The following is a 13,194-nucleotide window of genomic DNA, read 5'->3' on the forward strand; positions in this document are numbered from 1 at the left end:
TGTTCTTTCCAATTGTGTCAATAAGAAAAGTTCCAAGAGACCGAGTTTCTGGGTAAATTAAAATCAGTTTTATTGATTACGTCTAGAAAGCAGTCAACAAAAACAGGTGCATAGTAACCAAAGAGACCAAACCTACAATTGTTGAACCTTCAATATTTATAAAGTTTTTGGAAAAGGGGTGCACCGAGGGTGAAAATCAACTCTGATTGGTCAACAAGTAATAAGAGAGAATGAATGTTATAATGGCAGGTGGGCTATATTAAAATGAGGGTCTTTGGGGTACGGAAACTTGGATTACCACTTGGATCACCCACATCTTGATCAAAGAGACTTATCAATTTCCTTATCACCTCTCTGACTAAAGGGAGGATCCACATTTTCTCAGACCTGTCTGAGAAAACACGATGAGTGGGAATGCACCCATTAGCCTAAATTTAGAATTTCTTTTACTGTCTTTGATTAGATCTCAGCCATCCTGACTGGGTGTATCTTTTAGAGATTGATTTCTGGATGAGGAAGTAGAAAAAGGGAAACTGATCCTAATGCAATAATTAGTTATTAATAGCAGACAGAAATAATTGTTTCTCATACAACGTATCTACTGTTTACTTATCTTAGAATTTTCAGTGAAGAAAAGTCTTATTTTGCAACATGCTTATAGAATCATTAATTTTTCATTGGTAAAGATCTCAAAGTAGGCAGATTGGTTTAAAATGAAGTTTCCCCAATGGGAACAACTCAAGGCAGAGGTCATCTCCCTTTCTTGAGTCCTCCAGCTCCTTGCAAGAGTTCAGCTCTTTCCAGTATCAGCATGGCCGCAGTCCTGAATGCTCCTCCTTCATCTCTCCAGTGGACCTTCGCCCCTTTACCTTAATACCCTTTATGATTTAAGTTGAAAAAAGCAATGGGGGTGGGAGTGTAATTGATTCTTAACTTCTTCAATCATCTAAGAAACAAGTTTAATTTTTTTAACCACTGGATGAAGTATGTGTACATTGGCTAACCAGATATGCATTTGGTTTGTTTGCTTTCCAGCACCAGAGCCAATGGAAATTGATGGCCCCAAAGGGACTGGATACATCAAGACTGAACTAATTTCTGTATCTGAAGTGTAAGTGAACAGAGAAGAGTGTCCTTTTTAGAACCCTCAGTCTATTTCCATTCCTGGGAGGATGGGTAGACCTCAGAGATGCTTGTAATTTGTTACTGTGCTGGCAGTCTGTAGCATGGGCAAGATGGCACGAGAAGATGCTAATTAGGAGTTCTGTGAACCCAACCATGGTGTAACCTCTAAGCCAGTTCTGTTCTTTTTTTTTCATCAAAGCTGTGTGAAAGCTCTCCAAACGCCAGAAACATTGATGTTTTGAAACAAGTGTAAATAAAATGAACAAAAATTGATCAGAGTGGGAAAGTAGTTCTTTTCAAACTAGAGCAGGCCAAAGTTTCAACTGAAATACATTTTTTTTCCTCTTGCTTTTTAGTCTTTGTCTCATTTTGTAAACAGTAAAAAAAACAAAACAAAAACAAAGCTAAACCCAAAACTTTTGGAAATGTCATTGTCAGTTATTTGCCCTCCTGCATTGTCTTGGGGTGAATGAATGGATCTAGCCACCATGTTAAAAAAAAAAAAAACAAACCCTCCGAGCAGCTCAAGGTGGGATGAGGGAGTCCCCAGACATGGTGCTCCTCTGAGTAGGCATTGTACTTCCGGGGCAACGCAAGTAAGTGCATGTGGCCATGGTTGGACTTCCTAAGGACCACTGGGTGCCAGGTGGGCCGATCAATACTCACTCTCATGTAGAGGGGCTGGAATGGGTGGGGAACCGATACTCCCAGATGGTAAGACTTTATCAAAAATATTTGACAAGTCTGTTTATTTCCTAGAGACGACCCATATGGTAGAGCAGGGGTTCTTAACCTTTTTGGTGTCATGGACCCTTTTGGCAATCTGGTGCAGCCAATGGACGCCTCCTCTGAAGAATGTTTTTAAATGCGACAAATAAAATGCATAGGATTACAAAGAAAACCAGTTATACCGAGATATAGTTATCAAAATATTTTACCAAAAAAAACAAATTCATGGACCCCAGGTTAAGAACCCCTATTGAGAGTGATGAGGTAAGGGGTGAAATGTTAGTTCTCCTCTTAAATTTTAAGTGTGGTTACATTTTCCCCTTTCATTTCTCTCCTATTTTAGTCACCCCTCCAGACTTCAGAGCACGGAAAACCTTCTACCAATGTCTCCTGAGGAGTTTGATGAGGTTTCTCGGATAGTGGGCCATGTAGAACTCAGCAATGTGGTATGTACATCTACCAGAAAGAATGTCCTCAGGTCACAGGAACTGCTTTACTTTCTGAGGTGGGGAGTTAAGCTAAATGAGCACATGCTGCTTTTCAGAGACACCAAACAGGGTTTTGGGCATCATTTAAGGAGGTTTTTTTTTTTTTAAAGGCCATCCAAGGACAAGCAACTGGCAGTTATGCTTTAAAAGACTACATTTTTGTCCAAGAATTTTGGACATTTTAAGAGAAGCTTTCACAAAAGAGCCAGACTTGGGATATTTCAACAACCAACCACAGTCCTTTTCCATATGCCCCATGGAGGTTTCAGATATATGAAGATCTAAAAATTCCTGGAAGAAAATATGACCACTGATTGAATTCTTTTAGAAGGGTACCTGGTTATTTTTTGTTTGCTATTATAATCTGTTACCCTTGCAAGGACAGTGCTATGCAGATTTCAGCGTTCCCTGTACCTGCCGGTGTAGCCACTGGCTTGGCATTCTGGGGCTCAGTTGGTAGGGTTAAACAATTGAGGGAGTTAATTGGGAGCAGTAAGGGGGATATGGCAGTTGGTCACCGGACATCACCCAAAAGGATCATTCTGCCTTTAGAAAAATATTTCCTGGGTGTACATCAGGTGGCAGTACTGAGCCAGGGCAAAGACTTCTGTCAGCTTTGGAGACAGAGCCCTTTCCTCTCAGGGTTTTAAGGATTTTTGCTGATACTGTTTGGTTTTAAGCTAATTCATACATGAATCTGTCCTAGAATCATACGTTGTGAATTTTGATAGGCTAGACAGCCCTGTTAAAGTGTAATGGTATAAGCTGGACCCCCCCGTGTCTCATTTGTACCCATGAGTGCTAACTCTTTCAAGGTATATTTATATATTTAAATGTATGTATGAGTAAGCAGGCCACATTTGTGGGCAAAGTGTTTTATGTCAGTTTAAATTTTCAAGGTCTGTTCTTCTCAAGGTTTCTATTTTCTTAAGGGTAGCTAGGTGGCATAGTGGATAGAGTGCTGAGCCTGGAGTCAGGAAGACTTATCTTCCTGAGTTCAAACTGGCTTCAGACATTTATTAGCTGTATAACCCTGGGCAAGTCACTTAACCCTGTTTGCCTCAGTTTCCTCACCTATAAAATGAACTGGAGAAGGAAATGGCAAACCACTCCAGTATGTTTGTCAAGGAAACCCCAAATGGGGTCACAAAGAGTAAGACACAACTGAACAACAGATTTTCTCATCTTCCTGAACTAGCTGATTCTATTCAAAGAACATGCTATCCAGCATTTTCCTTGACTGACTTTGAAGCTAACTAGAAAATCACTTGTGGCACTTTGGGAAAAAAAAAAAGGCAGTATATTCAACCTGCTACCTGTTCTATAACAGTATAAATATATGCTATAACATTTTTTAAAAAGGTATAAAAGGCCCTCAGTTTGTGCTCCAAGATGCCTCGTTTGCTTATGGAAGCATCTGCTCTTTTAGCTAAGTTACCCAAACTTTCCAAGACCATTAGAGGTGCCTTCAAAAATTCTGAAAATTAAAGCAGGTTTGGACAACCATGCATAAGTAGCACGATTGGTTTTGCGACTCTCCATACATTGGCTATTGTTAAGAAATATTATGCCAATCTATGTTAGCCTCTCTTGTACCCTCAGGTATTTGGGATTTGGTCAACTAGAGACTTAAAGGAGTGATTTGTAAACAGTCAAATATGCTCTCGCACAGGTTCTAGAATTTTTAGTTCCTAATTCCTACAAAAGTGATGTGGGTCTCCAAAAGTAGTGCCAGGCCTGGCATATGGAAATTACTGCTCAAGTCTAAGCTTTGCCACTGACTCTGTGACCTCAAGGAAATATAGTTCTTGTTAAAATTGGTTTTAAAACATGGTGGCCTCATAGAGTCCTAGGCTTGGAGCTGGGAAGACTCCAGTTGGAGTCCTATCTCATGTACTCAATAGCTATGTGACTCTGGCCAATTCTCTCAGCCTCCTCTTCCTCATCATGTAAAACTCTTTGTAAATTTTAAAGCACTATATAAATGCTAATTTATTATTACTATTGTTCTCTTCCTGCTTTAAAAGGATATTATGATGCTAGAACTGAAATAAATTGCAAACCATATTAGTTCTAGTATCAGGTACTAATTAGAGCTGTGCATATACATATCCATCAGATTTTAGGCATGTAGAATAAAGCCTAAAACAAACCCAAACAGAAACTGCAAGAGTATGAGAGAGAGAGAGAGAGAGAGAGCCGCAGATGTTGAGTGGATGCTTATACTACCAGACAGAAATTGGTAAGGAAGCATAATAAAAGGGATTGGCCTCTCCTCCCCACACAAGCAAATCACTGCTTTGCTCATTCCTATCCCTAAATAGGGTATGAAGTGAAAAAAAAAAAGTATATAAAGTAAAAGGCCATTTTCTCTGCCTCTGTAAGCTAAGGGAATGACCTGAGGTCTCCCAAGTTTCAAGGATGCAGGTCTCCACTGGGGCTGGCCCAGAGGTTGCTGAAGCTGACACTGCAGACACCACAAAAATTCTGAGAATGGAGCCAAAATTTTCTGTCTAGACTCAGTCTAGGGGACATAACACATACGGCATGGTTTAATTCAGGGGTGGGGAACCTTCGGCTTTGAGACCACATGTGGCCCTCTAGGTCCTCAAGTGTGCCCATTTGACTCAGTCTGAGTCTGGCACACTTGAGGACCTAGAGGGCCACATGTGGCCTTGAGGCTGCAGGTTCCCCACTCCAGGTAGAGTATGGACAGTTTTCTCAAACTTTTTGGTCTTAGGACTCCTTTATTCTCTTAAAAATTAATCAGAATCCCTTTCTCTTCCTAGAACTCCTTTTTATCTGTCTTATATGTATCAATACTTAACATATTAAAAATTAAAATGTCTTTGCATTATTATGAAAATAGTTTTGACCTCACAGACCCCCTCCCCCAAAGGGTCTCAGTGACCCCCAGACCACACTTTGAGAACCACTATTCTAAGACAAAGATTGAACTGGATACCCTGGACTGGATCAGAACCAGCCTAGGATCCTTTTTATTAGGATAATCCAAGATCAGGATTGCCCTTTGAGGAATGCTTAGGACTGGAGTCCAGATCTGTACCCTGGGGGTATTAACCTTGTCAGGCTTTAAATGGAAGATAATACTGTTTGGGATAACAGATTACTGAATTAGGATTGTCATGTAGGCAGGCAACTAGACAGAAAAATGACAACAATGTTTACAGAATACTGCAAGGTTTGCAAAATAACTTCCTTACAATTGGAATCTCCTTGAGGACAAGACAGTTTTTTTTCTTGTGTGTGTGTGTGTGTGTGTGTGTGTGTGTGTATGTATCTCCAGTGTCATTCTAGTGCATAGTAGACACTCAATAAATGCATGTTGAATTGAATTAAATTGAATAACCCTGCAATGCTGATAGTTCACATAGTATCATCCCTGTTTGATGATGAGGATGAAGATCTAGTCTTGGGGCCAGAAAGACCATGGTTCAAGTTATGTCTTTGCCACATATTAGCTGTGGTCTTGTTATTTAACTTCAGAGTGTCCTAGGCAACTCTCTCAGACTCCAAATTGCAGAGAAGGTGCCAGTCTGCATTGGTAGAGAAAGTTCTGCACTGTGAGCTCCCTACATCAGTGAAATCCTAGGTCCAGTTGTTGCGGTTGTTTAAAATGGATGAGGAAATGAGGCTCTGAGAAGAAAGTGCGGTGCCCATGATCGCATAACTAGTAAGTGTCTAAGGAGAGATTTAAACTTAGCCTCTTCATTCTGGATCCAGCACTCACTCTATCCACTATGGAAGACTGTAAGAAGAAGGAAGTGGGCATCTTAGCACGATTGGAGTCTTGGAAAGAGGAGGGGAAAGTGAGCTTTCCCCTCAAACACACCCTAGCTTAGTAATTACCCCTCTGGGATTTAGCAGGAAAATTCATCCTTTTCCTTTTGCTTTAGAGTTGGACAGTTCAGCATTTCTTCACCCTGGGTTTTGCATAGAGTAGGAGATTTGTACAATGGAAAGAAAAAAAAAAGCTTAATACTGTCTGGATAAATTCAAAGAACTAAGCCAGTGAGCTGCAGGGTGAAAATCCATCAGCTTATGGGTTTATGGGAAATAAAAGGGCAGGGCTTCCTGTGGCAGCTAGGATGGTTCCGGGGTACATGTAGAATGGTTTCCCTAGTTCCTATTTGAAGGGACAGGTAGCTGCTTGTTGCTTTCTCTCCTCTAGAGGGTGGGCAAGTCAGGTTAAATGTATGATCCTGCCTTTAGATTCATGTAACAAAGTTAATGACATTTTCTCTCTTTACAGATGAATGCAACCCTATAATATTTGAATTTCATTCATCTCTTCCGAACCAGACCTATCTGCCCATCATTGGCTCACTCCGGTCATTCTGCTCCTCCACAGCCTAGGTTTTTAGAGAAAAGAAAGTCATATTAATGAGTTTGCTTCCAAGTGAATTTTTTCTTATCTCAAAAACACCTGTTTTACTCTGAAGGTCTGCACCAGCCTCATGGAAGGTAAAGCTGACATGCATATGCATTAGATATGGAGCAAAGGTAGGAGTCTTTTTAAGGGAACCTAACACAGTGCTGTGCACATAGTGGGTGCCTAGTAAAGATTTGGTTGAAATAATAGATCAAATATTTATAGAGGGAATTTTTGGTGTGAGAATGATGATTTTCTACATAGAAAAAAAAGTTTTATTTTAATGGCTAAAAGACAGTTTCTGTATTGTCAGTATGGTAGATCTGTCCCTCTCTCCCCTCCTCCCACACTCAATGTTGCCAAACATAGGCATCTCACATAGTAGAAACTCAATTTTGGACATTTCTCCTAACCCCCAAACTCCCACTGAAAAAGACTGTCATATATTGTATAAGGTTTGCCAGACCAGTCATTTAAAAATAATAGAATAAATGAATACTTATTGGTGGAATTGGCTGCACGTTTGGGTTAAAGTTAACGAAAAGCTGCTGGCTAATGTCCACAGAGGCCAAATACGTGTAGTAAATTCACAAATAGTATTTCTGTTAATCTATCTCCTTACAAAGCTGTTTAAAAGTTTATCTTAATTAAGGTTGTCAGAAATGAATGTTTTTGCATTTCTAATCAGGTAGCTAAAGCTCAACAAACACTTTAATACATTAGTACTTGTAGACAGGGCCAAAGGTGTGGTTTACACAAATAATTAACACTGACTAAAAATGTAGATATAAACAAATTAATAAATTGGTTTGGCAGTAGCTAGTCTTTGATCTCTCAGCCATCGGATGTAAATTTAACTTTTCATATGCAAAGACAAATTAGGGACCTAAAAGTGACAGTATCTGAATGGGAACAATATGCAGAAATTGACTAATATTGAAATTCACAATCTTATCTGTAACATACAAAATGTTTGCTTTTCAGTGATAACACAAATGGTACAGATAGTTATATTAATTTTATTTTACTTTTTAAGTGAAAATGTTAGATTAGCACATTGTTTTCATTGCCTTCTGCCTTCACTAGCATTGAAATGAAAAGCTATGATCTGGGGGAGGGAGGGACGAAGAGAGTCAATAGATTTTTACCTTTGTGAAAGTTACCTGAAAGAAAATGCATCTACTTGACCTATTTAACTGTATCTCATTGTTTCTACCATCATTACAACTGTAATTCTTGTAGTCATCAATATTTCTTTAAATCAATTTAAAAACAACAACAAATGGATGCTAAAGTATTTCTATTGAATTAGGATACTTGCTGCTTTTCTGTCCTCAGTTAAATCATTGCTTTTGTTCTAACTCAAATGTCTCTGTTGTGTCTTAAAGTTTGCAAAACACTATCATTACAACCAACCACTCTCACAGTTATAGCTCTAGCCCTATACAAGTCGTTCAAAATAAGATGTCACAGATCAGAAAGTAGTTTGGGTGTTTCTTACCAAAAACATGAACAAGGGAAGTATGAGCACAATTTTAAGAAAACTCTTCAAAGTGCAAAACAACAACAACAAAAATCCATTTATTTTTAACGAATTGAGACCACTATTAGGACTAACCTTGAAATACCTTAGTTAGTGAAATATTGGTAGTTCATAATGGTAATTACTGTTTCAAAGACAGCAATATGCATGGATGTCATTGGTTTCCCCTTATTTATATTACTCCTCATTAGGTGAAAGACAGCATGGTATAGTGTGTGTAGGAGAGAGCTGGCCTTGAAGTCAGGTCAGTCAGAGGTCCATATCTGCTTCTGCCACACGCTGACTGTTGGACCCTGGACAGACAAGTCACAGTGCACTATGCCCCACTCTAAGAGCCTCCATTACCTGAGGGAGTTTTGTCACCTGGGAGAATTCCCTATACCAATGAAATCACAGTTCCAATTTCTATCCCATATTTAAATATGAAAATCTAACAATACCCATGTTTGAGGATGAATAGCATCATTTTCTAAAATCCTATTAACTTGCCTTATAAATGAAGAATGCTACTGCAGATAAAGATATTAGTAATAACAGCCCACATGGAGATATTGATGGTTTATAGAGCACTTTCCTCGCCACAACCCTAGAAAGCTGGAAAGCAATTCGTCAATCAGCAAGCAGATATTAAACATCTGTTAGGTGCTAGATACTTTGCTAGGTGTATCATCATTTTAGAGAGGAAGCAAACCAAGATTCATAGAAATTAAAGGCTCTCATGGCCACACAGCAAGGAACTCAGAATACACATCAATCCTATAGACCAGGAGTCCTTAAGCTGTGGATAGCTTCAGGGTGTCCATGAAACCTGAATGGCCAAATTTTGGCTTCTTTTGTAACCCTGTGTATTTAAAAACATTATTCTGAAAAGGGGTCCATAGACTTCGTCAGACCACCACAGGGAACTATGACACAAAAAAAGGTTAAGAGACCCTTCTAGACCCCCAGAAGTGTGATATGATAACCACTGGCAAAAGACCTCTGGGGTCCTTGATGCCTACATATGTCTCCAAATCTATAGATTATTTTAATCTTTTCTTTGAAAGTAATTAAGATACCACTGTGGCACATTTTTTTTAAAAAAGTAGATATAAAATCAAAATCTGTCTCTTCTCCAAGGCAGTCATCTCAAATTCACATTTTGTAATTATGTCAGGGGTTATTTCACAGACAAATCACATAGGTATAGTTTTTTCCCCAATGATTAGAAAGGGAGGGGAAAGGGAATAATCATACACATAACACTGACTAAGTGCTAGACATCATGTTCTGAGTGCTTTTTTACAAATAATAATAATAGCTCGCATTCATATAGCACTTAATATGTGCCAGGCACTGTGCTAAGCACTTTACAAATATTATCTCTTTTGTCTTCACAATAACCTTAGCTAGGTACTATGATTATTCCCAACTGAGGCAAACAAAAGTTAAATGGGTAACAAAGCCCAGGGTAACAAAGCTTGTAGGTATTTGAGGTCTGATTTGAACTCGGGTCTTCCTGATTCCAGGAATCTATCCACTGCTTTATACCACCTAGCTGCCTATAGAGTAATGCCTTTTTTAGAAATTAGGTGAAAGTGAAAGTGGAAATTGACAGGAAAAGACGGTTAAACTTTAATAGTTCTGTAACAAAAAAATCAGCAGTAAAATCTAATTGTAGAATGTGGGGGTTGCCAAGGTAGAAAAGGACAGGATCACTGTATATTGAAATAGAGAAGCCAAAACAAATTCTAGTTAAATACATTACCTTTGACTCTAACAGCATTAGTGAGAGGTATCAGAAAGGTTACCATAAAAACTGCTGTCATCACAAATCTTGTTATTCTTATGGCTGTAAGAAGTATAGATTTTCCCCCTGGCTAAGTTCTTCTAGTGGAAGGATTTCTATATCTTTCCTTTGCAAAGACCTGCCTAGCTAACTATGCAGAGGTTCATCATCAGTAGAATCTTTGGCCATGGCAATCCAGGAAACAAGCTAAAATACACAAAATGGCAGTCTGGCCTGAGCTGTCCTTTTTCATTTCCTTAGAGGTGGTGAATTACACAATTTTTAGACCATTTATATGCATTAACTTAACTGTTGGTATTCCAAATGTGAAAGAAAGCCTTGTCCAGTGACAAGCAAGTGGAGGTGGCATTGGATAAACTGAATTAATTCAAGCTTGGCATTCTTGCTGTAAATGAAGCTAGAAAACAAAAGAAAATGGCAGCCACAATGCAAGATGGCTCCCAGCTTCTCCCTGCAGAGGGAAATAAAGGAGCTGATGGAGAGTTGGCTTCGTCTTGCCTCCAAAGTCAATGAGAAGCCTCATTTCACAGGCCAACTATTCTAGTATTATAGTTTTCATGATAAACATTTGCAGAAAGATCCCCTTGAAAATTAACTGGAGCTTAAGCACCAGCATCTGGAAAAGGAAACAAAGAGGCAGAGTCTACAAAGAATCTGACAAGACCTTCTGCATTTAAATAGCCTCTACTTTGCTATTTGGTGCCTGAAATCCAAAGGTGGAACTTAAGTGAGGTTAACGATAAATATGCTGGAAAATTTCCAGAAGCAGTGAATGAAAGAGGCCTAAGGCTTAGAAAGAGCATGAAAGTCTCATGCCAATATGTTATGAATATTTTTTTTTGAGAATTGTAAGGTTGTAGACAGGAGTGCCAAATACCATCGCTCTCTCTCAAAAAAAGAATTGATTATATTTTTCAATAATAATAGCTAACATTTATATAGCACCTACTATATGCTAAGTGCTAAGCACTATATTATTATCTTGTTTCATCCCACAACTCTGGGAGGTAGGTGTTATTATTAACCCACTTTTACTGATGAAGAAACTGAGGCAAACAAGTTAACTGACTTGCCCTGGGTCACACAGCTTGTTAATGTCTGAGGGTGGATTTGAACTGAGGTCTTCCAGACTCCAGATCCAGCACTCTATCCACTGTGACACCTACCTGTTCAACAGATAGTTAATGACTTATTATTGATTTAGGAGTCATTTTTGAATCAAGTATCTGTACAGCCAGACCACTGACTTGTAAAAAGCAAAGATAAAAATTAATATTGAACTGGAATAAATGATAAAAATGGGAACAACTAAAACAACCTCAACCTCAGTTATTTAAACAAAACACTGGAAATAGATTAACCAATAAGCATTTATTAAGTGTCTGCTATATGCCATCTAGGTGCTAGGAATTACAAAGACAGAAATGAGCACCTTACATTCTGTTAGATATAAATGGATAGAAGAAAGGACATTGACACAGGTTATGGCAATTTTCTACAAAAATGTAGCCAATGTATATCAGTTAAAACAACAAGAAAACCAAAAGAGCCTAGAAGCTTCCTTAGCCAACAAGTCGGGGAATGTGGTAGCCAACACTGTTTTCAAACATAAAAGTCATTTATAAAATCTTTGAGAGAATTGTGGTGGAAGCTTCTAAACAGTTTTTCCTCATAAAACAGCTGGAAGCTGTGAGGGGAAAAAAACATTTTAAGAAAGGTGAGCAAGGAGGGGTGAGCAATGTAATTATTGCTGTTCAGTCACATCTGACTCTTTGTGACTCCATTTGGGGATTCCTTGGCAAAGATACTGGAATGGTTTGCCATTTCTTTCTCCAGCTCATTTTACAGATGAGGAAACTGAGGTAAGCAGCATGAAGTGACTTGCCCAAGGTCAGACAACTAGTATCTAAGGTCAGATTTGAAGTCAGGAAGATGAGTCTTCCAGACTCCAGGCCCAGTGTTCTATCTATTGCGGCACTAGCTTCCTTCAAGCCACATGATTAGATGTTACTATTTAGATGACATTGTGGTGACTGCATCAAGCCTTGGATATTATGGAGCCTCCTGGATGAGATCCACAATTACCCAAAGGAATTTAGCCACTATCTGTACAGAAACAACCAACTTGATAAAAACACCTATTGTCCTGACTGTGACAATGTGCACAGTTCATCCATGAGTACACATATCTGAGACAGACATGGCATATGAGCAATGAATAGATTGTGCTCAGAATTAAACAGGAGAACAGACTAGCTTGCCTTTGTGACATTTTTAACATTAACATTCTCCCTTTGATGTTGTATGGCTACGAACCATAGCAGTTGAGGAGATGCAGAAGCAGCCTGTAATGTATTAAAAATAAGGTATTATGCAAGAAGAGTATGAAGGATGCTATCAGAAAACATCTGAGTAGAGGGCAAAAGCAGTTGGGCTAGTCACACAGATGAGAGTGAGAGACAAGCAATGGACAGCCAGCCCTTGGACTCCCCTGGTATCCACATAATACTGATAGAACCAGGGGAATGTCTGCAGCTTTTTGAGTGGTCAATTTATGGGAGAACATGGATGAAAGTTACCCATAACTGGCAGCAGGATTGAGTTGTCATTTCATTGCTGGAAAGAATACCCACATTGGTTACTTCCCTGATCTATTTGAACATTCATGTAAGTCCTTCAGGATTTATGCTTGCAGAAAGCCTGAGTTTAGTACTTTTGTAATGGAATTCCAATACGGTTTATATCACATATATACCAAATTCATTCTTTGTAGTAGTTCATTAACTCGGATCTAGTAGGGATCTCAGAGACCTTCGTGTTCAGCCCCCTCATTTTATTGATGAGGACACTGATGAGGCCTGGAGAGGAAGTGACTTGCCCAAACCCACCCAGTAAATGACAGATCAGGGCATCCCATTGTTTTTGCCCTGGAAGTTGTATATGTTGCGTGAGGTTAATTATTTTTTTTTACTCTAGACATTATCTAATAGAATCATATGTTAATTGGCCATTCTAAGAAGCCACCAGTAAGGTCATTAAATTTTTAAAAAATAGTAAATATTCCTGACAAGGGGTAAAAACTTTCATATTTGATAGATCTACTGGGATACCTGATTTTCTTCTTGTC

The 13,194-nt window shown here is 38.8% G+C and overlaps 1 protein-coding gene across 1 annotated transcript in view; it reads left to right on the forward strand.

Annotated features, from left to right (window-relative positions):
• The window catches only part of STAT1 (signal transducer and activator of transcription 1), a 58,930-nt gene extending 50,828 nt beyond the window's left edge, over positions 1–8,102 (forward strand). Inside the window, exons 22-24 of the mRNA XM_027865768.1 lie at positions 1,036–1,111; positions 2,198–2,300; positions 6,616–8,102. Of these exons, the coding sequence (XP_027721569.1) occupies positions 1,036–1,111; positions 2,198–2,300; positions 6,616–6,633 (197 nt within the window). The 3' untranslated portion in view covers positions 6,634–8,102. The remainder of the gene's footprint in view (positions 1–1,035; positions 1,112–2,197; positions 2,301–6,615) is intronic.
• Positions 8,103–13,194: the final 5,092 nt, after the last annotated feature.

Source organism: Vombatus ursinus, unplaced genomic scaffold (genome assembly GCF_900497805.2).
Source record: "Vombatus ursinus unplaced genomic scaffold, bare-nosed wombat genome assembly UNPS02014779.1, whole genome shotgun sequence".
In the NCBI taxonomy this organism is placed as follows: Eukaryota; Metazoa; Chordata; class Mammalia; order Diprotodontia; family Vombatidae; genus Vombatus; species Vombatus ursinus.